This window comes from Pseudopipra pipra, chromosome Z (assembly GCF_036250125.1).
Source record: "Pseudopipra pipra isolate bDixPip1 chromosome Z, bDixPip1.hap1, whole genome shotgun sequence".
Taxonomy (NCBI): domain Eukaryota; kingdom Metazoa; phylum Chordata; class Aves; order Passeriformes; family Pipridae; genus Pseudopipra; species Pseudopipra pipra.
Genome location: NC_087581.1, coordinates 42,060,010 through 42,085,131, shown reverse-complemented (window position 1 = coordinate 42,085,131; position 25,122 = coordinate 42,060,010). Strand labels below are relative to the sequence as shown.

At 40.6% G+C, this 25,122-nt stretch overlaps 1 protein-coding gene across 1 annotated transcript in view; it reads left to right on the top strand.

Annotated features, from left to right (window-relative positions):
* RAD23B (RAD23 homolog B, nucleotide excision repair protein) overlaps positions 1–24,696 on the top strand; it is a 40,785-nt gene extending 16,089 nt beyond the window's left edge. Inside the window, exons 4-10 of the mRNA XM_064642347.1 lie at positions 886–1,145; positions 4,065–4,120; positions 7,797–7,924; positions 17,983–18,106; positions 19,195–19,322; positions 19,748–19,924; positions 21,730–24,696. Of these exons, the coding sequence (XP_064498417.1) occupies positions 886–1,145; positions 4,065–4,120; positions 7,797–7,924; positions 17,983–18,106; positions 19,195–19,322; positions 19,748–19,924; positions 21,730–21,843 (987 nt within the window). The 3' untranslated portion in view covers positions 21,844–24,696. The remainder of the gene's footprint in view (positions 1–885; positions 1,146–4,064; positions 4,121–7,796; positions 7,925–17,982; positions 18,107–19,194; positions 19,323–19,747; positions 19,925–21,729) is intronic.
* Positions 24,697–25,122: the final 426 nt, after the last annotated feature.

Here is a 25,122-nt window from a genome sequence, read left to right as displayed (position 1 = left end):
GTAGTTGTCTTTTGTTAAAGTTCAGCTATTTTGTCTTGGAAAGGCAGGGACTGAGGTCAGTTTTGTCAGCTCTTAGGGATATTTACGGGTAAGGAACTACAGTGAAAATGTATTTCCATATCTTATCTGGAAGTTACATACATTGTCAAGAGCTGAATTTCTGAATAATGGGATTAATACTGCATCCAAGCAAAATTCATGTTTCCATTAGAGATGTGAAGATTGAATCACAATTGCATACAAGTATTAACTGCTCTAAATTTGTTGCTGTAGATTTGGTAGTCTGTGATTCTGCTGTATCCTTGCTGCTCACTACAGAACTTCTGAAGTAAATTTCTGAAGTATGTGAAATGTTATTTATTGTAGTGCTTTGAATGTAAAGATTGCATAACTAAAACTTGTTGCAGGTGAAGTTTTGGGGTTTTTTAATCTCATTTTCCATCAAACAGCATTCATAATGAAATGTGATTTCTCTCTTTATCACTTTTTTCCAAACCTGAGTGGTGAGAAAACCTTATGCTTGTGACAGTGCTCTTGGTTTCTTCTTGAAAATGTGCTTTTGTAAAACACAAGATTGTTTTCACATTTAGAGTATTGTGGTCTATAAATATTTAGATCTTATCTTTGTATTTCGCTTTATACTCAGAGTGTGAATCCTTAGGTGTCTAAATAAGTACTTCAGTGGTGCTCCTAGATGCTTACCAATGAAATTCTGTTTAAATTGCATTACAGATTTAATGTCCTGCAATGTTTTAATGTTATGCTTGATGTCGAGGCAGCAATATCAAACACAAATGGTCTTAACAGAACCTAATCAGTGTGTTGCTTGCAGAGAGCAGGGGTTTGGGAGTTTTGTGCTGTGTCTGAACTGTTTTCCTCCTGTAGCCCAAAGCAGCAACTGGAGTCACTCAGCAATCAAATGCCACCTCCACTGTTGGCTCAACAACTGCAGCTCCTACACCAGTTGCTGCACCAGCCCCTGCTCCTGCCCCTGTGCCAGCCCCTGTGCCAGCTCCTGTCTCTCCACCACCAGCACCAGATGAGGCTGCCTGTGAATCTGCACCTGTGAGTGCCCCTCGAGAAGAGCAGTCAGAAGAAAAACCACCTGAGGCAGCAGCTGCTGTCAGTCCATCATCAACTGACAGGTATGAATGAGCCTCCAAAAGTGAGGCTGCTGCTTTTAGTTTTGATTTGAAGTTTCCATTACAGTGTTAGTCTAGTCATTCTCTCAAATCTACATAATTTTTCTCCTTTCTTGACTGTAATTTCAGTCTCTGACTCAAGTATAACGTTACTGATCGATCCTAAGAAGCACCCCTCCCTGCTTACACCTTCTCCCATGGGAATTGTGGTCTTGGGAATAAACCCGTGGAGTGGAGAGCTAAATGACACAGGACTTGTGCTCCCATTAGGCATTTCGGAGTTACTATCACACAAGTTTCTTTTCAGACTGAGGATATTCACCTGTGTGGGAATATAATTTTCACGAAGCTCTTAAAGGCATAAGAGGAATGTGTCCTGTCCTGTTCATAAACCTCTTTGTTTTGAAACATGTTGGCGAGATTTGAACCATAACTTCCTTATTGCTCTATGAGTTTCTTAATTTCTGGAAAGAGCTTTTTCTTCCAAAATGTAGGATATGGTATTGCTCTTTAATCATATAATGCCTTAAAGCTACAAGTTTATTTTTGGCCCATCTGCAGATAGTTGGCGGAATTGGAATAACTTTTAACCACAATTCACTACATTCAAGAAAATCAAGTGGAAGTTAAGTTACAGGTTTCATTCGTGTTGTATGCTGTGGTCTTTTTTTGCTCACTTTAAGTTGCTTAAGTATTGCATGGGATTAAAATGCTAACTGGAATTTCGTGGCCTTTGAAGTGCTGCATAGCATCAGATCTTAATTTTTCATACACTGGTTTTTAGTTATTAGTGTGTTATTTATGTGAATAGTGGTGCATAAGACATTAATTTTTGAAATGGTTATATTTAAACACCATCAGTTGGTGTTTAAACCTTGATTTGACAAGGAAGCAAAACTTGCAATTGCTTATATCTTGAAAATGTCATCATAAGTTTTTTGCACTAAATACACCAATCGGTTATTTAATTTTGCAATTATGATAAATGGATATCTCTTAGAAATGGAACACAAATGAAGCTGCCTTTATCAGTCAACTTAATTTTTTAAAAATTTTAATAGGTGAGTTTCTTCTCATTTTTTTTCTGCTCAGTTAGTCCAGTGGGTTCAAAGCTTAATCTTTGATACCAAAATAGTGTTTTCCCTGTACAGATTGCAGTGTTTTAAACTGCAAAGGGAGCCTCAGTGTACTTAACACGAATCAAAAAAATAATTTAATACGTGTATTAAGATTATCACCTGCCTTGATTTCAGTGAGTACTGCTTGTTTCTGATTTGCTTTAGAAGTCAGATAACTAAGGCTGGTGAAGATTTATTGAGCCATGGCCAGGCAAGCTGGTGTCCTGTTTTGCCTTTGGTCTTTTTTGGTTGGTAATCTCACTACTGACAGACACTAGTGAACAAATTTTTTGGAACAAATTTTTTCTTGCATAAAAACACAGATCTCTTAAATGCCTTGTTAGATTTTTTTTTTTTTTTTTTTAGTGGCATCTTCTGAAAACTCATTCAGATTAATCTGATGATCTTTCACTTGCTGATAGGAGTTGCCAGCTCTGGCAGCCTGATAAAAGTGAAGCTGGTGCTTCATGTCCCCAACTCTATCACATATCAAGACTGAATATGAATTTCCAAAATACACACACAATATGTATATTCCTGTATATATGGCTGGCTGCTTAGGTCAACTCAGGCAGGAAAAAGACCATCACTCAAGTAAGATACAACACCAGCAGCTTCATCCTGTTCTCCTCTGACTATTTTAGGACAAAGCCCACTCCTGCAAGATACATATGTACTAACATACAAGTGAACAATATTAATTTCTACAGCAGCTGGCCTTAGAGAGACTGTTTTGGTAGCAGGCCCCTGGAGTTTGCTACGTTTTTGGCACCTGGGCATGTGATTACCTTGAGCCCTGCAAGGCTGTTGCAGGCCCTGATACTCAGATTCCCTTTGACCTGCATGTAGCCAGCCCTCCATTGGGAAAAATTGTTAGAAATGGAATTTAATAAGGAAGGAGGATGGACTGGGGATGAGGTTCAGGCCATGGCCAGGCAAGTGTGTTTATATATGAATCAGCCCTTTTTCTCTTTTTTTTTTTTTTTAAACTCTGTTGACCCATGCATTTCATCTGCAGGGTGCCTTGATGCTTTCCTTTCCCTACCTTTGGTTGTCCCCCTAGATTTCCCTTAGTAAATCTCACACAGTCTCTTTTTCCTGGCACCCCATGGTGAGTTGCACTACCCTGTAGGCAGTACTGCCAGAAGGAGTCCTGTTGACCCATCAGGGGTGTCACCCTGAGACCAAGGGGCTGATGCTTTAAGTTTGCGGCCCTGGGACAAGTCAGGAAAAGGGCACCCTTGGCTCTGGCTGAGTTAACTGGGATTCTTCTGCCTGGTGGTGTTGCCTCTGTGTTCCTCGCTATTGATGGAGGTGAGCCTTGTAATTTAACAGCTTTGATAACTTGAGATGGAGTAATTGCAAATGTTAGCAGTTTATATTCCTGGGAAAGCAGGATACTGAGATTTTAATAAGTGCTTGGCACTGACCCACTTGGAGGTCAGACTGGTGACTGTGGGGAAGCAGTTAGTGAGACTGCTGTGTGCTTTTGAAAATCCACCTTGTTCTCCCACCCTTTAAAGCATTCAAGAAAGCAGATGGCTAATCCCTGAGCAGATGGGCAAGAGCCAAACTACTAGGGGTAGCAGGGGGGAGGTTGGCCTTGTGTTAAAAATGGTAGCATTGTAAGTTTGTAAAATCTGGTCTCACTATAGGACCAAAAGAGAACTCTGTGGAAAGCTTTGTTGGTTTTTTAGAAACAAAAGGGGCTATTAGAGTTACAGCTGCTGCTGCCTTTTTTTTTTTTTAACAGGAAATTTTCCAAAGTTTTGTAATTACCATTGCACTTGTCTTCATCTTACAGTACAACAGGTGATACATCTCGATCAAATCTTTTTGAGGATGCTATAAGTGCACTTGGTAAGTGGAATTTTTTTTTAATGTAGACATTATTTTGGTGCAGCAGAGACATGACAGATTAGCAGATGTTGACATTTTCTTCTATATCTGTCATTGTTAAAATTATAATTAAAGTACCCTTCCGTAAGACCTGAAGTTGATATCTTGGAACCAGCTTCAAGAGCTTCTTTACTGAAGAATACTTCCCTCCATATATTTTTATTGTGTAAAAGGAAGATCCTTATCATCCCTGTTTTTCCCCCATTTGCCTTAATTTCTTTTCTAACTCTTCACTTTGAAGTGACTTGAATAGAGGACTACATGTAAATAGATATATGCTTTTCACTTTTGCTCCCCAGAGTGCAGGTTGGATAAAATGGCTGCCTTTATAATTCACTTGTTCCAGCTTTGAAAGTACTTTATCTTTTGACACATTTAGATTAGATAAATTCACCAGATCTGCTGCTATCTGGGCTAAGGAATGAATGCCTCCCTGTACCTACAGTTAGTTCACTTTTATTTTGACAGTTTAAATGTCCTTGTTTCTCAGTAGAACAGACAGAATAAAAACAATAGGAGGGTCTGCTCCTCATTCATGCTGATTCTGGTTGCTAGCAAATTTAGGCAAACCCACAACTCCTTACTCCTACGTAAATTTTTGGATTGTTTTAGAGTGTAGCAAATTAAGGCACAGAAATAAGGAGGAGGTGTCTTTTGTTTGTTTGTTTTGTCTTATGTCTGTAAATATGAAGCTGCAATTTGGTACCAAAGAGTTTAAGAAAAGAGTTTCACTTACATTTTTGTGTAGGGTTATGTGGGTATATTGGATGCAGGTGTTGTGATTAAGCAGCTCAGAGTGATCTAGGTCAGTAGTAATGTTTTACGTCTATTAGTGATAGTGACTAGATTCAGTCTGTCTAACTGCAGCTTAGGTCTTAGGTGACATGTTGTTTTAGAGCTGAAATAGCTGATAGATACTGTAGGAGACAACCAGTTGAGTTCTGTTACATTTTTGAAGTGACTGCTGCTACCAAAGGTGCCTCATTAACCATTTGTTGTACCTTGGTGGCCAAAGTGTGGTCATCACAAATACTCATATTAACAGTATTGATCAACAAGTTAAATTAAGGTGGTGGTCTTGATTCAGGTCTCATCAGAAATTAAAAAAAAAATCCCATATCAAGAGTGTTGCCTCACTGTCTATTTTATGTGGAAGTTCTGTGATTGTTGTCTGGTTGTAAAGCCACGTGTCCCTGAGAGTTTGCAAATAACAGGCATTGAGTGTAATTTTCTGGGTAAGCAAGCTGGTAGTGTTATAGGCCAAAAAATTTTCAAAGGCAATAGGCATGAACTGTGTCATCCTTTTTCTTCAGAAACTGTCCTAAAAGGAATATGCATAAATTCATGTTGTATGTTTTCACATCCACAGTTGGATCCTAGACATATTCTAACTGTGGCTTCTCAATTACATTGTCTGAAGTTAATTGACTTCGCTTTGAAAACAGGGATTGCTTTCTACTGATTTGATTTTGTTTAGATTCTGAAAACTGATGTGGCTTTCTATACTACGTGAAGATCTACGCGTTTTGCAGTTCTTGTGCAACTATATCTTTCACTGGAGCAGCCCGAGCTTTCTTTAGGGCATGGGATGAGAATTATTGTGAGGATTGTGATGAACTGGATTTGAGAGTTAATCTAGCTTCAAAATGTTATTTGAAAGACAAAAGCAAGGAGCAGAATCAGTTCAGCACTGACCTCAAACATTTCCACTAGCACTGTGTAGAGATAGGCCTGACTCTCTATCATGACATTGCTGGTGTGCAACTTCTGAATTATTATTCTTGATCTTACTTTTGCCCAGATTGTGTAAGTAGTGTGTATATGGAGTACACATGTCTAAATTTGCAGTGATTCTGTTTCCTCCTTTGGCTTTTAATTGTGGCTTATGTAGCAGTCTGTGCAGAGCAAGTCAACCTTTTTGCATCTCTTTTTCCCGTATCAAATCTCTTATACTGGTTCTAGTCTCTACCTAGCTTACGTTGAAAAAGCCCTACAGAAGTGTCTTAAGTAGTAACTAACTATATCAACAGGTGTTCTGTCTGCTGTTGGTTTTCTGTCTGCTTGATTAGTTTGTTAGCAATAGTAAGGGTAAACAAACTAGTCCTGCATAAGAAAGAATGTGAGCAGAAGTTTAGCAGAATCATTGTGTTGGAACAATTGTTGGCTGAACTTTTTTTTCATCTCTAGGTCAAAGTTTAGATGACAGGGTTTTTTGGGGGTTTGGTGTCAGTTTTTTTAATATCTGAAAAAATGAAGGTAGGCGTAAAGTAGTTCTATACGAAGGCATGAACTTACCATTCCTTAAACTTAGGTTGGCACTATTACTTTGAAGCCCAAATAACAAATACTCAGATTAGTCAAGGGTTGTAAATCCTTTATTTATGGATAATGCACAAGTGTCCATGGGCTAGGGCTTTTCTTATTGTTTGTTCTTGAGCATAGTGCCCTAAGCCATACATCCACTGATTATTTAGAAGCATTTGTTAAAAACCAGGCAGTGGCATTGTGTTAATGTTGCCTTGAGTTGAACACCCTCTCCCTAAGGGAATAAAACTTGATGGTTTTGTTGGTTCTTTTAATGGTGACTTACTTGTATTAACAGAGTAGCTCTAGCAGTATTTGTTTTCTCTGTGTTTTTTAATTAATCAGTTGCTTTTTATGATTGTAATTATTTTACTCTCTTACCACTAACTTGCTAGTTGGAGTCAGTCAGTAGTAGTATTCCACTGAGATCAGGAATACCTTTATCCAGGGAAGGAGATAGTATTTTAATGTCTGGGTTGGTTTTTTTCTTTTAAGGAAGGAAAATTAAATGGATTATGAAAAGAGATAATAATCTTCCCTACAGTGAGATTGGTGTAGTGATCAGTTGCTCATGTATAGTGTGTACCCATTTGTCTTAATGGCTGCAGGTATGGGACAGTTTTTGTCCGTGTAAGAGATGGGGGATTTGATGTGATGGATGTCTAGTCAAATAATAAATCGAATGATATATGAATTAAATTAGGTAGCTTAGTCTCACTAAGGTCTTGAGTGGCTTTCCTAGATACAACTTTAAAGTCTTCTGGCTGACTTGAGTTGGTCCATGTTAAATTGATTAGATTACTTTGGTCATCATCACCAGCATGTAGCAATGTATAGTTGTAACTTGGTCATCACTATTTGTCATCAATCTAACAATAGCATAGCAGAAAGTCTTCATTTTGGAAAACCTCAATGGCTAACAGTTTAACAGGCAGGTTTCTGCCTCAAAAGTTTTGATTTCCAATTTTATGCTGCAGGAGGCTTTTCTTGATTACATGAGGAATTATTAGCTGTGAGGATGCCCTTGACCTTAAGTGAAAACTTGGAGAGAGAACATTATTTCAATTACAAGTACAGAAGTATCACGAGTGCTGCTTTTGTCAATAGAGGTTTACACTGTGTTCATTACCCTCTCCTATTTCCAATCAAATTCATAACAAAACCACCAGAATATATTTGGAATTAAAGCCACGTGGCATATTTAATGTGAGCTTCTCTTTACTTTTCAGTGAATGACTCAAATTTGGGTAGAAATGAGGTTTACCAATTGAAACATTTTTGTGATTTTTTTTTTTTTCTTATTCCCCTAAAATCGTGGTCATGTGACTTCTAGTGACAGGTCAGTCCTATGAGAATATGGTGACTGAGATCATGTCAATGGGCTACGAACGAGAGCAAGTGATTGCAGCACTGAGGGCCAGTTTCAACAACCCTGACAGAGCAGTGGAATACCTCTTGATGGTGAGCAGCTGCTTTACCAACACCTTGTTCTTTCTGATTTTATGTTTTCCACATAGCTTTCACTTTGATTTACATGTTATTTTGAATATTAATCATTAATCAATCAGTGAGAGTAATATGTTTTCACAGAGGAACAACTTCTCCAGGCGGAGCATCTGGAAGGATGAGATTCAGACTTTGGGGGTCATGATGTGTTATAGAAAACACCGAAGTCATCCCTAACCACCTCTTTGCTTTTACTATTTGTTATATGGATATGTATGTAAATTGTGTTCTGTTGCAGTGATAGTTCTAAATGCCAATGGCTGACTCAATGATTTTGCATCACATCTTAGTGACATGTGTTAGTTGATCAGTTGTACTTTTAGATTAGTATCTATAGCATCACCTATAGGCATTTTTTAAGTTCCAGTTCACTGTTTTTGCTAATAATGCACAGTGTTCTTAATATACTTTCCAAACAGCAAATTTTGAGAGTTTTTTGAAGTGTGCTTAATTTAACCGATGTTTTAATTTAAGCAGTGTTCTAGAGAAGAAACAATTTTGTTTGATAAATACAGTTTGAAGGGTGAAATGAACTTCACTGATGTGAGAGGAAATGGAAGAGTAACTTCACTTTAATGGAAACCACGTGTGTTGTTTTAGGGTTTTTTTGGATTATTTCTCATTGTATACCTCAATCTGACAGGTGAATTGTAACCACCATAGAATCTGTCTGTGATCTTGTTGCTTAATCAGTATTTCCAGTGCATTTAGTTTTCACTCTAGCATATCATTCTTTTCCCTGATGTGGTTTTTCCTTTTTTCTGGACAATCTGAACTTTATTAGAATTGGAAATCAGATATCTTGGACAAGTCCTTGCAAAATATCTGTGGATTGAATTTCTAATCGATTGATGAGAAAACCAGCATCTTTACCTCCAGTTATAAAACTTTGCTTTCGTTAATGAAGTTTTTCTTCAGTAGCTACAACTACAAGTCACTGGCATGCTTGCTACTTACATGAGGGTACTCAAGACTTTGTAACCTTCAGATTTTAAACTGACAACAAATGTTTTGAGTACAAGAATGTACAATTCTCATCTAGCATTAGGCCACAAGGGTGAATGGAGTAGCTCCCAACTATCTGCCATAAGTCTGCAACCTCAAATTTTTGTTTTTCATGTCATAAAAATGTTGATTTTAGTGTTCATCTAGTCTGTACATACACCATAAATTTGGTGTCTCCCCTAAGTGTTGGGTTTGCTATGCGTGTGCAGTTCTTGTACACTCAGTCTGATATTTCCCTCCTCTGTCTTATTTCTGTTCAGGAAGTCAAGAATAGAAACAAAACATTGCTATGATGAAGTTCAACATGTCACATCTGCCAAACAGATTTTCTGACTGGCCTGAGCAGTTAATTTCTGCTCCTTCAGTAGGTTCTGTGTATACAATGAGTTCTTCTCTTACATAAGGTGGTCCCTTTATGTTTCATGTTGTCCTCCACTGAGAATACCTTTTCTCTGTTCTTCCTCTTCTTCCTGCTGGAAAAGGAAGTGGGGAGAACAGTGTTGCTCTTGGAGACCATATTAGCTGACCTACTTCTGTTCCCCTTCTAGGAGAATCATGTTGCTATAAATGGTCTTTCTAACTGTTCTTGATCTGCTGTGTTCTAAACGTGTTCCTTACTGTCCTGCTGCATTAAAAAAAAAAGCTTACTTTTGGTTAATACAGGTCCATTAATGACACTGTTCTTTGATACTCTGTTACCTGCCTCCAAACTATCATCACTGTTATCTTTGTTATAATCTGCAGAATAGGATTTAGGGTGTTGAGATCTCTTAAGTGTATACAATTGTCCAGGTTTAAAGAACAAGTACACCAAAGGTACCTTAGAGTGTTGGAAAGAAAACATCAAGAGACTCCCTGTGCTTAAAGCATAGCTGTTCCTCAGGTGAGCCCTGAAGATTCTGCTTATTGTCCACAGTTCAGGTGACAAGCTGTTCTGTTTTCATGGCTTCATCATTGAGGATCTAGGTGTAATCCTGTGTCTGAGTGTGGTCATGGAAGGAGGTCTCAATTCCAAAAGACGCTCTTTCTATACTCCAGACTCATCTCTGGAGGCATTTACATTCAGATTTCTTTGACCCCAGGATTTTCTAACCCCTAATTGGGAAGGAGTCCTGTCGTCTCATCAACGACCAGACCACTGCTTGCAGCCTCTTAGTTTGGAAATTTTTAGGAACCATTTTTCTGTGAGGATAGTCACACACTGAACATGTTCGCTGGAGAGATGGCCAGTATCCTGTGCCTGTCAGTGTCTCAGAGGGGTTTGAACAATGCCCTTTACAGGCTTTAACTTTTGGTCAGCCGTGAATTGGTCAGGCAGTTCGACTAAATGATCACTGTAGGTACCTTCCAACTGGAACTGTTCTGTTCTCTTCTCCGTTCTGCTCAGGGGCTGGACCTGCTGTGATTGTTACCCTTTGGAGAGCAATGTCAGCTAAAAACTGCTATAGTGCTCAGTTAAACAGTAAACAATTATTTCATCCACTGTAAGACACCACTGGACTTTTTTCTGGGGTCTGGGGGGCGTTTGGGACCCCTTCTTCCTCATCCTCATCTTCTTCGTAGCACGCACAGTCCTTGGAGTTCTTCCAAAGTTCTGGGCTTCAAGGTTGCTGTGTCTGTGTGATATCTTCTGGTCCAGGCCTTAAGGTATTTTTCTACAATTCTACCTTGAAAAGAAGCTAACGGAATTTTAGAGGGATTGATATGAAATGGGATAATACGGTTGGGTATGTGTAAACATTATGCTACAGGGTAAGGGATATAATACAGCTACATTCACTACACATCTACTTCTAAAATCTACAAAAGTTTAAAAATCAAAAAAAAAGCTCTGAGGCATCAGTCCCCCCTTTAGAAATGGACAAAACTCAATCTTGTCTGAACTCTACCACTTCCACCTAGCATTATACCAAAGGGATGACCAACATCTGCAGCATCAGGTCATGCAATGAGCTATTATACAAACTCTATGTACATCACTAATATAAACAGTTCTTTTAGCCAGTTACCACTTCATGGTAACCATGAAGTAAGTTTGTGGAGATATCTCTGTAAACCTAATGAGACATCTTCAGGAACTGTCCAATGTAGGATTTAAACTTGATGCCAAATTTTAGTGGAATCCATAGTGCAAATCCAGCACTCACTTTCATGAAGAATATTGGGTGCATTTTACTAAAGCCAAATGTAAATTTTGGTTCTAAACCTGAATCATAGTTACCAACTCTACAGATAACATATAGAGAAGAAACAGTCTAGGCCACATCCTCTTCATCAGTGTCAGGCTCTGATTTGCTAGTAGTTCCAGGAACTGAAGCTTTCTTAACTCTGGAGTAATGAAACCAGGGTCCTTTGCCAGCAATTTTAACTGCACTGAGGGAAGTCAGCAGGACTTGAAATGGTCCTCTCCACTTGGCTTGCAATGGGTTACTGTCCCAACATTTAACATAGACCCAGTCTCCAGGCTGGAATTGATGAGCAGGGGTGTCCAATCCTATGGGTCTGGATAACTTGATGAATCTCTGGAGTTTCTGTAAAGTAGAGCCTAGAGCCACTAAAGACTTCTGTAGATCAACTTTCCCCCTCGTGTGAATGTCCCCTGGAATGTGCAGAGCTTGATATGATCTCCCATATAATATTTCATAAGGACTTACATTATCTCTCCATCTTGGTTGCTCCACCTTGAATTCTGAGCAGAGCTAGAGGCAAAGCCTGAACCCATGACATGGATGTTTCCTGACAAATTTTACCAATTTGCCTTTTAAGAGTACCATTCATACGTTCTACTTTCCTGCCTGCCTGAGGTCTGTAGGGAGTATGCAGGTCCCAGACAATTCCCAGGATGTGACAAACCTCCTTCGCTATTGTTGCAATGAAATGTGTCCCTCTATCTGATGATGTTCTTAGAGGAACCCCGAACCTTGGAATTATATGGTTGAGCAAAGCTTTTACCACTTCCCTTGCTGTGTTAGTGCGACAGGGGTAAGCTTCAGACCATCCACTAAAGGTGTCAACCAGTACCAGTATGTACTTGTATCCCTCCCTGGCTGGTAACTCAGCAAAATCTATTTGCCAATAATCTCTGGGAAGGTCCCCGGCCTTTGTTACCCCTAGCACCACTCTCTTGCTTGTATCAGGATTGTTTTGCCTGCAGATTTCACATTTACTTACAATGGATTGCTCAGCTCTGGTCATACCTGTCCCTATTACTACCTTCTTCAAATGTTTTAGAAGGTTTTCTGTTCCCCAGTGGGTAGCCTAATGTTCCCGCAGAACTATCTCCCAAAGGAGTGGGGGTGTGACCACAACCTGTCCTGTAGGTGTAACAGCCCATCCACTTTTTGATTTCAGTGTTAAGGGACTTAATTAACTGGTGGTCTTTCTCATGATATTTTGGGGTGAACCCTGTCAGATCGATTTACTTCTGTGGAAGTAAATAGTTAGGATTCTATTTCTGCAGCCCCTTTTGCTGCCTGGTTGGCAAAATGATTTCCCAGTTCGGGAGTTGTTTTCCCCTTTTGATGTTAACGTGGTCAGTAAGGTATAGGGGTTGGCCACTACTGGATGTATATCCTCTGTTATTTTGTTGATTGCCCTTAGATCCTGCACCAATCGATAGCTCTTACCATCAGCCTTTTTTACTGGTAGGACTGGGGGTATTGTATTTGGATTCACATTCTACCAATAACCCAAATTTAATCCTTTACAACTTTCTAGCTTCAAAGGGTATTGGTTTTGTCTTACCAGTGTTGCTCCTGGTTTGAATGTGATGCTTACAGGTTCTGCTTGCTTGGACCTCCCAGGGGAATTGCTAGCCCACACTATAGGGATGACAGCATTCTCAACCTCTGCAGGGATCTCTCCGTGGTTCTCCTGTATGCAAAAGGCAGCTGCCTTGATATATTTAGTGCAGAAATTATGACTTTTATTCCCCGCCCCTTGCAGAATTTAATTTCGGCTTCAAATTTCTCCAATAGATCCCTACCCAGTAAAGGCTTGGGAGAGTTTGGCATATAGAGGAATTGATGAGTTACCCTGTGCTTTCCCAATCTGAATCTCAAAGGTTTAAAGAAAGGCCTTGTTTCGCTTACCCCTGTAGCACCAACCACCATTACAGTATGATGACTCAGTTTCCCTTCCAAAGTGTTTACACAGAATATGCTGCCCCTGTATCAACCAAGAATTCCACTTCTTCCCCTCCCAGCTTAGCTACAACGAGAGGTTCTGCTGGGGAAGAATCCTTCGGTCCCCTGTCCATCCTGGTCCACAGCCAGTTGAGGGACTGGGTTTCCACTTCTCTTCAAATCTGGACAATCCCTTCTCCAGTGCCCTTTCTTTTTGCAGAAAGAACACCGATCATTCCCCTTATTATGCTGGCAGTTGCATTTACAACACTTGCAGCGGGCATTGTGCTTGTGGCGTTCCTGGCAGTTACTGCATTTGTGGGGTGTGTGGCAGTCATCTGCCTCCACCTCCAGCACTTTTGCCTTGCCTTTCTGATCCCTATTCCAATACACTGTCCAAGCTATATCCAATATCTCACTGATCTCTTTCTTCTCACCTGCCTCTTGCAACTTTTTCCTTATATCATCTGCAGACTGACCTATGAACAAATAGATCAAATGTTTTTTCCCAAGGTTTGAACTGATGTCCACATCTGTATACTTTCGTAGGACATCTTTCAGCCTATTCAAGAAGTCTGTTGGGGATTCATTCTTGTCGTGCTTCACCTCATACATTTTTGTCCAATTTACTGCTTTTGGAATACCATGTCTTAAACCATACCCCACCCAATCCTGATAGTGTTTCAATGCTTCCCTCTTTTCTGGTGAATTGGGATCCCATTTTGGGTCCTCTGGGGGGAATATATCCTTAAGTTCCCCTGTGAGTTTTCCAGATGCTAGTAGTAGCTCAATCCCAGACCAGGCAGCTCATTTAACCATTTTCTTCTCCATAGTATTAAGCAATGTATCCATCATGACTTTCAGGTCATACTAGTCCGGATTTTGTGTTCTTACTGCTCTTTATACATAATTAGCCATTTTTTCTGTGTTTTCTCTATATACCTCCACTGAGCCCTTCCATTGTTGTAACTCAACCAGAGAAAAAGGAATTTTTGTCAAAACTGGGCCTTGGTTACCCATGGCCTGTCTCAGGGGAGCCTCTATGACAGTTTTCTCCTTTCTTGTTCTTGTTCTCCTAGCCATCGGGCTTGGATCCGACACAGCCTCACACACCCTTCTCCCACTTCCCTTCGCAGTTGCCGAGGAAACCTTCGCCTTTGTTTTTGGTTTTACTACGGGAGCTTTTTCCTCCTCCGAGGTACTGACTGATTCGTCATCAGAGGCTTCTGTACCTGTGTCAGTGAGATCATTATCTCTAGTTTTGAATTTCATGCTCGAGGGGTCAAAGAGGGGGGAAAACCTTGCCTTTTCCTCCTGTCGGGGGCCAAGAATTATCTGCTCTTCTTTGGTGTAGCCGTTCGCTGATGATATGGGGTAAAAGCTGGAAACGCCCCTGGGGCTGCTCTTCTGGAATGGGAAATCCTGCATACCAAGGGGGGGCAGTCGGGAATGACCGCGCCCCCCGAGTACCCCGTGGGAGCGTAAGGACCGTAAGGGACTGGGAGCGCTAAAGGGCAAGAGGCGGCTCCAGCTCCGCCCACAATGGTGGAGCCAGAGCCTCCGGTGTCGATTGGGGCAGTGACCCCGGCTGCAGGCACCGCCTCCATTCCTCCTCCTCCCACAGCTCCGGCGGGAATTTTGCCTGTAGCTGCTGAGGTATCGTGGGCAGCCACGTCTGGGCCGGTCGCAGCCGAGAGGCGCTCTGTGCCTGCGCCTGCCGCGCTCCCCGCTCCGTCCGTCAGCCCCGTGGCAGCTCCCACGGCTGTGACCGCGGTCGCCGCTGCCGCCGTCCCGTCTGCCGGACTTGTGGCAGCTCCTGTCGCGCAAGCGGGGGTTTGTCCCGTAGCGGTGGGTCCCACCGCCGCCCCCGTGGCGATGGCTCCGGTAGCTGCTGTGGCAGGCGCTGTCCCCGCCAGTCCCATAGCTCCCGTGATCCCCGTCGCTGCTGCCGGAATCGCCGCGGTGACTCCCGTGCCAGTCCCAGGCGCTGGCGGTCCCGCGGCTGGACTTGCTCCCGCTACGCTGGCGGCAACGCCGGCGGCAGCACCTACAGTCACGCCTGCAACCCCTCTGGCCGTCTGGCCAGCGCTGGCAACCACCCCCGCCTGTCCTGTGGCGCCCGCGGCTCCGGTGGGACCTGCGCCCACTGCGCCTGTGGCAGGTCTCGACGCCGCTGGTCCCGCAGAGCCGGCCGCACCCGCTCCAGCAGGAGTGGCTCCTGGGTTTCGCCCTTGCAAATTGGGGGCCATTAAAAGATCTAAATCCTCGTCTATCGGGCTTTTAACGTAAATTTGATTGATGGGATCACCTTTACCACGATCTTTTCTTCTCTCCTCTCTCTAAAACCATTTCTGAGAGCTCTGCCTCTGCAGGGGCTTTATCTAACTTATACTCTCTCTTCCATTCTGGGTGGTTTAAAAAGGCCAAAAACAATTCAGCATACACTACTTGGTTCCATCGCTCCTCCTTATGAAGGGTTGACATAAGCTGTAACGCTGTATTCATTTGAAAAGAGCCAAACTTCGGCCAAGTCTCCCCTTTGAGCAGCCAGTGCAAAGGCCACACATTTATAGAGAGCCTGCATAACTCCTGCCTCTTTAAAGATGTTTCAGGGCCAGTCAAATGTCTCCAGTGCTGCAAAACCAAGGCTAAAGGATATCCTTTTGGGATCTCCTCCTCTTGGGACTCGACACAACCCATGATGACAACTACCAGGCAGGAAAAAGCTTCCCAGCACCAGATTTGAACTTGTGACCTCAGGATTACCCCGCGAGCTCCCTCTCCGAGCACCACCACCAACTTCAAGCCAGGGCAGGCAGGGTATTTTAATGCAGAGAAAGGCATCCCTTTCCTTCTGGCTATACCAAGCCAATGCAAAGCCCCTGAGTAACCACAGTGGTAGGCTTCACTGTCCCTGCCCTGCCTTTATCAAAGCTGCAAGGGGGGGTTCCTTCACCCACTTCCCTTTAATTGTCCTGGGCTTCTGCCCACAGACTGGAAAAACAGCAATTTATGCAACAACACGGGCCCAAAGTCTCACTTCCTAGCCTACCATATTCTCCTGTTTCCAGGAAAAACCCCTTTGCAACTTCTAGCAAAATTACCCAAAGGAGCTGCTCTTTTATCTCACCTCTGTGTGTGTGGTTTTGAGGAGCTGGGCTTCCCAAGATTGGTGTGGGAATTCTCCAAAATATGCTGGCAGAAGAATAATTTCCTGCAGGATTATGTTTCCTGATCCGGAGGAGTTACAGGTCCCACTTTTCTGCCTTTCAGAGTGCCAAAACTGTTACCTAAAAGTCTGCAGGGAAAAAATACTCCAGGCCAATTTAGTGTATAAGACAAAGGGAGCAGGTCTGTAATCTCAGGCCTAAGGCCCAAGGAATACATACCATGTGAGCTCACCCAGACAGTGGTTCTATGGTTTTATAAGGTCCATCCAATCCCAGATCTGTCCAGCCTCAGTTCTGCCCAGTTCTACCCCGTGACACGCCCCCTGAGGAATTGGGTCTGGGAGTGTTTGGGACCCCTTCTTCCTCATCCTCGTCTTCTTCACAGCACGCACAGTCCTTGGAGTTCTTCCAAAGTTCTGGGCTTCAAGGTTGCTGTGTCTGTGTGATATCTTCTGGTCCAGGCCTTAGGGTGTTTTTCTACAATTCTACTTTGAAAAGAAGACTAAACACACTAATGGAATTTTAGAGGGATTGATATGAAATGGGGTAGTAGGGTTGCGTATGTGTAAGCATAATGCTACAGGGCAAGAGATATAATACAGCTACATTAAAATCTACATTCACTACGCATCTACTTCTAAAATCTATAAAAGTTTAAAAATCAAAAAAAAGCTCTGAGGCATCACTTGACAAAGCTCTTTGTTGTCTGGCTAAACTGAAATTTTGTAATATTTCCATCCGCCCCATTCCTTATGTTTCGTGCTTCCCAAACTGAAGGAATGGCCTTCTTTTGGGTAACTTCTCTGGGCTTGTTGTCATACAGGATTCTTTCTTGGTGTCTCTCCCCTGCCAAGCTGTCTGAGTTTCCAGGATTCAGGGATAAAGGCTGAAAGGACAAATTTGGTGCAGGAGTTCAGTGACAGTGGGGAAGGCAAGGTTAGGGTAGGAAGTCTGAAGGATTCCCATGCAAGAGTAAGATAGTAGGGTAAGGTGTGTCTTGGTTGTATAACCCACATTCTAATTCACTATGATTGTTCTTTTTAGCTTTGTCTATTTCACCCCCCTGAGCAATCAGTTCCTTTATAAAGTTTTTTGCACATGGAATATAAACAAAAAGCAAGTTGAGTTTTGTTGGTTTTTTTTTAACTGCTAACACTTGATGACATAAAGACCTTTTCACACTTAAGATACAGTGAAGGACAGTTTTGCATTGGGGAAGGAGGTCCCACGAGCAGTGTTCTTACATCTCTTCACAGTTTCCTCCCATATTGTATGCCATTGATAATCTCAGTTAGCATTGTGTGGTGCAATTCTGTTGCTGTAATGTAACTTCTTTTGCATAACACTATAACATATTGTAACTATATTTGGGTTAACTTTTTCACTCATATGAAATATCTTGGAGCAGAATTCAAAGCAAGTACTTTTTATGGAGTAAAACATGTTTTTAAACTGATGCAGTGAATGCTTTACTACCTTGCTGTACAAACCACACATTTTTCTCATTTTTTTTTCTCAAAAAATAAAATTACTCTTTTCACAGTGTTCTTTCTTCAGTTGTAAGTGCATACCTATCACAGCATCTTGCTTTGTATTCGCAGTGAAAGCATTAAAGGGTTTTTTGTCCCCTTCATTCTGGAAAGCAAGTATTACATGCAGTTGAAACAAATATTTTGTAGCATTCTGTAGGTAATTGTGTGAACTGTGGCTTTAGGGTATACCTGGAGATAATCAGGCTGTGGCTGAACCCCCTCAAACACCAAGCAGTGGTGCCTCTCAGTCTTCAGCAGTGGCAGCAGCAGTAGCAACTATACCAACGACTACTAGCTCATTAGGAGGTAAGAAAGGTTATGTTTGAGAGGATGCGATAAAAACATTGCGCTTAATCAGTCTCTTCTTCAGTCAGTTTTAAATTCCTGGTGCTTGTGAACTGATCAATGGAGCTGGGTAAGAGCTGCATCATGGAAATTCCGAACGTGGTACTTCCTTGGAACATGCAGCTTGATATATGTTGATACATCTGCAGTGAGGTTTCAAAAAATGCAGTGAACTCACACAACTCCTTTGATTCAGTATTCTGAATTTAAGTGTAAGACCACAAATGTGGGTGGGGTTGTGTTTTCTCTCACATAAACTCTGGCTTTCTGCTCTGTGGATAACTGGGCACTGTTGTCCATGGCTGTACTTAATGTATTTACCTCTTGGAATCTGGAATATCAAGGGAGAAACCTGCAATTAGTCATGAAGTGTAGCACCTAAGAGACTTGTAAATGACCTGGGACTCCTCACGGAGCACATGGACAGTGGTTGGTGCCTGCTGAAGAGAACTCTGTCTTAAAGGGAGATAAATACATGAAAGGAGCATTATGAAGGGGAAGGGAAGCTCTGTTTTAGGCTATGGCAGAGATGGAGTTCAAGATACAAGGTTTGATAAGAAGCCAGAGCGTTAAACATACAGATTGTAGTGACAGGCACACATCCATAAAGAGGTAGTGGGGGATGGGGTGTTTCAGAGTGGTTCAGACACAGTTCAAGGCAGTAAATAATATAGGTTGTATGGGACGGAAAGACTCCCTTGAGTCAGAACTGACCCATTGCAGTAGATAGGGAGCTCTGTTGTAGATGCAGAGACAAGGCAGTAGACTGGGTAGATGTCTCTGAATGAGGTTACTCAGAGATGAGACAAAGAGAAAAATGCTGGAAATAAAAGACACAAGGCTGTTGGATCTTAAAATTGGGTGGAAAGAAAATGCGTTGTTTAACCTTGCTTAAACTAGAGTAAGTCAGTGTGAGGAAGCAAGCTTTTCTGTCCTTCAGTGAGGAGTGTATAGTCCTATTTCTGTCTAAAATTGCAGTGTAGGTATGTATTTTATTAAGATTCTTAGTAACGTCTTTAAAAACCATGTTACCCCTTTTGATTTTTCAGGACATCCCCTTGAGTTTTTACGAAATCAGCCTCAGTTCCAGCAGATGAGACAAATTATCCAGCAAAATCCTTCTCTGCTACCGGCATTGCTACAGCAGATTGGACGGGAAAACCCTCAACTACTGCAGGTGAAGCTAAAAAGAAGAAAATAATGCTTGCTAATTCTGATTCAGCTTTACAAGAGAATAACATATGTTGAGGCATATGTTGATGTTACCTGGGATAATGTGTTACTGGCAGTTACAATATCCTATTGTTGGCTTTTCAGCAGTTGTTGCTGTACAGAACATATTTTCTATGACATTAGAAATGAGTCTGAGACTCTTACTAAGAGGGTGCACCGGGGTCAGGAAGAGGAAATGATCCCTGCAGTTGAACTGAAACATGAAATTGTGTTTCTTATGGTTAGATGTAATGATTTTTCTTGATGCACCTTTTTACACATTCCTTTGACTACTTGCTTCCCTGAAAACATTTTTACTTGTCTGTTGGCAGGCTTAAACATGAGTTATTTAAATATGTGTGTTTTCTTTTATTGTTCCATGCATCACAGCAAATAAGCCAGCACCAGGAACACTTTATTCATATGCTGAACGAGCCAGTTCTAGAGTCTCGCCAAGGCTTAAGTGGGAGTGATGATGGTGCCAGCACTGGAGAAGTAGCAGATGCTGGAAATGGTCATATGAACTACATTCAAGTAACACCGCAGGAAAAAGAAGCTATAGAAAGGGTGAGCCTTTCTTCTTTGAAGTGTTTCTTGGCTGTTGGTGTAGGGTGTTGACTCTAGTGCGTGCTTAAGACATAACTTAAACTTTTCTTATGCCGAGCAGTTCTGCTTCATATTTGATATTTTTATACTTGGTATTTCATAGCTGTTATAGTCCTGTTTCAAACTACATCTTTTCCTGCTTTATAGCAATTAAGTCTAAAATGTCTTAAATCTGCCTTACTAGGAAGATGCAGAGCCTTTTAAGTGATCAGAGACTGTAGTAATTAATGACTGAATTGTTTTCCCTCAGGAATGGGAACTCAGGCAGAAATTCCTCTTGCAAAAGCCTCAGCCAGTGGTGTTCTAGATCATTCTGTGATAGGTGTCCAGGTGCAAAGATCTGTCTGCATGAGCACTGTTTGCAAAGTGCTTGGATAGTAAGAAGGCTCATAGTTACGTAGATTAGTTCAAGTCAAAACTTCACCCACATATTTGTCTATCCATGGGAATTATTTAATTATAGCTTTCCAAAAACAACAGGTAAACGTCTATAAAAATGCTCTTGGGGGTGGTATATTGCATCATAAGTACTGTGTAACATTGACTAAATATGGCTTTATATAAATCGCAACACCACTGAGATCTTTTTCTTAGGAAAAATTGCAAGACTTCTGTCATACTGTGGTAGTGGTTTTGTGTCTCAAAGACAATGGTTTTTTTCCAGCTGGCAAAGCCAAAGGTTATGTAAGAATCATTGGAAAATAACTGTTTAAATATAGGTGTCAATTCTCTAGATCTCAAGGAAGTTAACAATTAATACGATTAGTCTGATAAAATTGTTTGTCCATGTACTTCACAGATCATGCTCTCTAATCTGCTGCATGTCCTTTTAAAGCCATTTTATGCAGTAGAGCATTATTACCTCTACAGTCTGTTCTAAAACCCAGCAGAGACCTGTACACTTACTGTACACTTACTGTGAAACACACCTCAGAATTTTAGGAACCTAGTATTGCAGCTAATGCAGTCATGCTGTTTGTGGCAGAAAATAAAATCTAAGAATGGTTGGCGAGGGATAATAGGATACAGTTTCTCACAGTTATTTGGTCTGCCCTATATGTGAAATGCAGGTGGTATGAGGATTTTAAGAAATAAGGTTTCATTTGCTGACTGCCTTTAAGTGCAGGCTAAACCCATCCCCCTTGGCACAGTAATAACTTCTACCCTGGTGTTCTCATGCCCTGCTGTCACTGTGTCCCAAACATTAATTAGTTTCTTGGCTTCTTCCTCTCAACTTACTTCTATTGGCTGCAGTGTGCAGTCAACATTTTTTTTTAAATGTGAAAATCCCAGTATAAACAATTGAAAGTATGGCTTAATGTGATGTCTTAAACTATCTACTAGAGATCCCAGCCTGGAAGCTCTTGTTCCAGACAGCTTTTGTTAAAAATTCTTTGGAGCTTTGTATAGTTGTTTGAAATGGGCATTGTTCGAAGGGTTTTTTTTCTGCATCAGTGCCATGTGCTTTTACTTCCTGACATTACTGTGACCCAGGTCTGTTTTAGTGACTTACTATGTCACTAAAGAAGTGACATAGTTTTTTGGTGCTTCATTAGACTCACTCATCATTTTTTCAAGTGAGAATTCTGTTTATTCAAGGCAGAGGCAACACCTTATTTTTTGCTCACTAGAGGCTGCATTGGCCTAGGCAGCAATGTAGTTTTCAAGAAGGCAGTAATTGCTTAAGTGACACCTCAAGACAACTAAACATACAAAGAAGCTTAATATAAAAAAATGTACTTTCTAAATGTGTTTCTTTTCTTCAGTTAAAGGCATTAGGGTTCCCTGAAGGACTTGTGATACAGGCGTATTTTGCTTGTGAGAAGAACGAAAACTTGGCTGCCAACTTTCTTCTACAACAGAACTTCGACGAGGATTGAGAGAACTTTTTCTATTTCACACCTCACGCCAGTGCATTACACTAACTTTGTTCACTGGATTGTCTGGGATATTTGGGCTTATATTCATAATGCTTGGTGTAATGGTATATAGGGGGTGGGTGGAAGGGAGAACATAGGAAACAAAGCAAAGGAGGCAACAACTATGTCTGCTTTAAATTAGCAGATGCAGAAAATCGCACAGTGTAAAAAAAAAAACAACCAAAAATCAGCTTCTGCAGATAATTAGTTCCTTCTGTAAACTGTAGCTTAACTTTTTCTAGATTTTTCACTCTTATTGTACTAGTTCCAGACATGTAGTGTAATGCACTGCTTCATATTCCTTTCCACTTAGCACTGGTATTGGAAGTAGGTTGTGCTACGTAGATCCTACAGTCTGTATTTCGTGGCAACACTGGGGAGCAGCTTTGTGAAATCTTAGAAGATCTGAGCATATATAATCCTGAATGCCAAAATAAGGATATTTGGGGTTCTCTTTTCAGCTGTTTGAAAGTAGTGCAAGAAGCACAGTATTTTTGTCTAATGCTGAGTTAAAACAGTGTTGGCTTTTTTCCCAAATGAAAACCCATTTCAGTTAAAAGTGTCTTGATTATTGAGAAACTCCACCCCCTTTTTTCCCCCTCAAATTATCTGAGAAGCTGTATACGTACAGATAAAATTATTATCCTGTTTACATATTTTCTTCTGGGGAAAAAAATATAAATATCTAATTACTGTTCTCTCTATGTTGCAGTAAAAGTTTTAAAACCAATAGGTTGCATGTTTGGTTTTGTTATATGCACTCTAGTGAATTGAATATTCTTTTTCTGCCAGCAAACCAATTGCAAGCTTCATTTTTGTCTGCTGCAATGAGACTTTATCAAATCAAATTTCACTGTCACAACTTTGTTGAACCAGCTTTTACAGTACAGCTATAAGTGTTCTGTTGCTCTTGAGTAGATTGTAATGTTCCAGCTATTTCTATTAAGTAAGGACTTTTGGGGATTTATTCACTTTATAAGGAAGAGAAGTCCATAACTTGAGATACCAAGTGAGCTATCAGTTTATTCCAACCCGAAACAATCGGCACTGAAACCTTTCTATTGAAAATAAGCTCTGATTATAGAGTTTTGAATCTTACTTCTAGGCACCTACTTGTCATTTATTTTGTTTAGTCATAAAGTTTTAACAATCTTTTTTTTAATGCACATTTCCTTTTAGAGATAATTCTGCCCATCATTGCAATACTAGGAATGAAATGAAATGCTAATGTAATTTAAAGATGTTACGTGCAACATTTCCTGAACACAGCTTGGGGATAGTTTGACTTTTCTACTGTTGTAGTCTAGTTAGCTAGATTACAAATTTACCTCTACAAATAACCAGGAAAATCTTATTACTGGTACAGCACTGAATTCCTGTACCACTAATGATATTAATGATTTAGTGGTACAACTAAAAAATTATTTTCTGCTTAGGTTGTCTATTAGTGGATTAACTACCTAACTACTACTTAAGCTCAAAGTACAAATCAAGTGTCTTGGAAAAAAGGAGTGAAAAAGACTGAAACACTTTTATTTTGTTTCTTCATTGATTGGCTATAGTCTGTAAAAATATTACCTGCACAAAACAATTAAATGCTTTAAAGTCTTTTGCTTTTTTTCCTATTCCTTATTTCTGTTTCCATCTGGGATATTTTTCCAGATAGTGTGTATTGTAATTATTCAGATTTTATTCTTCTAAAATTTCATAGGTGTATGTCATCTAAATTATCAGTAACACAACTCAAATCTATCAGTAGGATATGTGATACTGCTAATAGAGAATAAGTCTTTCATAATGTGTTCATTTTAGAGAAGTTAATGTCAATGCCTGAGACAGCCAGTAGACTTCATCTAAATAAGATTCTCAGTTTGTATATGAACTGAGATGGATTTTGATTTAACACTGCAGGCCAAAAGGGGCTGTTTGTTATCTGTAAAAGGACTAGCTGTCAGGTACTTGAAAAAATGCCAAATTGATACAAGGACTTCTTGAATGTACTTTACTATATAGCTAATACCTAACTGAGACAAAAGCTTTTAGTCTGTGGGAGTCTTCTGTATTGATCAAACTGCTATCAGAAGTAACCATTCCTTCTTTAGGAGGGTGAAGAGTAAAGCAAGAATGTCTGGGTGTTTCAGTCTGCTCCCTACGATTTTGATTTCTGAAATGTTTACTTATTATAAGTGTATTTGAATTAAAGTCTGTTGAGCTTGTTCTTTGTTTTTAAAAAAAAAAAAAAAAAAGCTTTATTCATTTGTAACTTTGTATGCTGAGTGACTGAGAGGGTTTATGGCTGCTCTGTTTGAAGCCTTACGAGTAATGCTGTTCCCATTTTTCCAGCAGTGAAACAGTGTTTTTGTGACTTCTGATGAACAACAGGTGTCTGACCTTAACTTGCTAGCAAAACCTGTTACCTGTCTAATAGCAGGATACTTGCCAGGGAGAACCGTGTGTCTCTCTTTTTAGTTGCTGCCAAAAGGGAAGAATACATGGAATTCCCGTGGTGTTGAGAAGGTGTGACCTGAGCAAGCTTTCTGGGTATGTTGTGCCTCGCTTTCTTACCAAGTACTACCGGGAGCTGTCTGCACAGAGTGCTTTTCCTGCTTCTTTGCTGCAGACCCTCTTAGGGATTTGGGGATCAGTTTCCTCAGGGCTTTCTGAACAGTAGCTAAGAAAATAAAGTATTTCTTCCTAAGTTTTGGTATTGGAGTCCTTACCTTTGTTGTAAAACTTCTGAATATCTGCTTAGTCAAAAGCTATTTATGATGCACTTTTAATTGGGATTAAAAAATTACTCTGAAGTCGTACTAATTCTGTAGTTGTCTATTCTTAAGTCCTCTGTGCACATTTTAATGCTGTGGTTCATTGACCTTGTCGAGGGTCATCTGATGAATCCAGCTACAGCCCAAGCAGTTTGATTGATTATATGCTTTGTTCTTACCCCACACTAACAGAACTTTTTTGAAGGCAAACTGTGACTCTCATTTTGAAACATCAGATTGAGCATACATTCATTCAAGAATGCATGAATGAATGAAACTGAGACACACAGTCCTCAAATAATATACACAGACCTCACACCTGGATATTTCATTTGGTTTTACAGATATTTGGAGGCATCCACATTAATGTTTAAATTTTTATTCTCTGATTTCTCTTAAGTCCAGCTCATTGTACAAAACTAACCCAGAATTTCTGCGCTTGAAAATACTCTGTGGGTCAATGGAAACAATATGG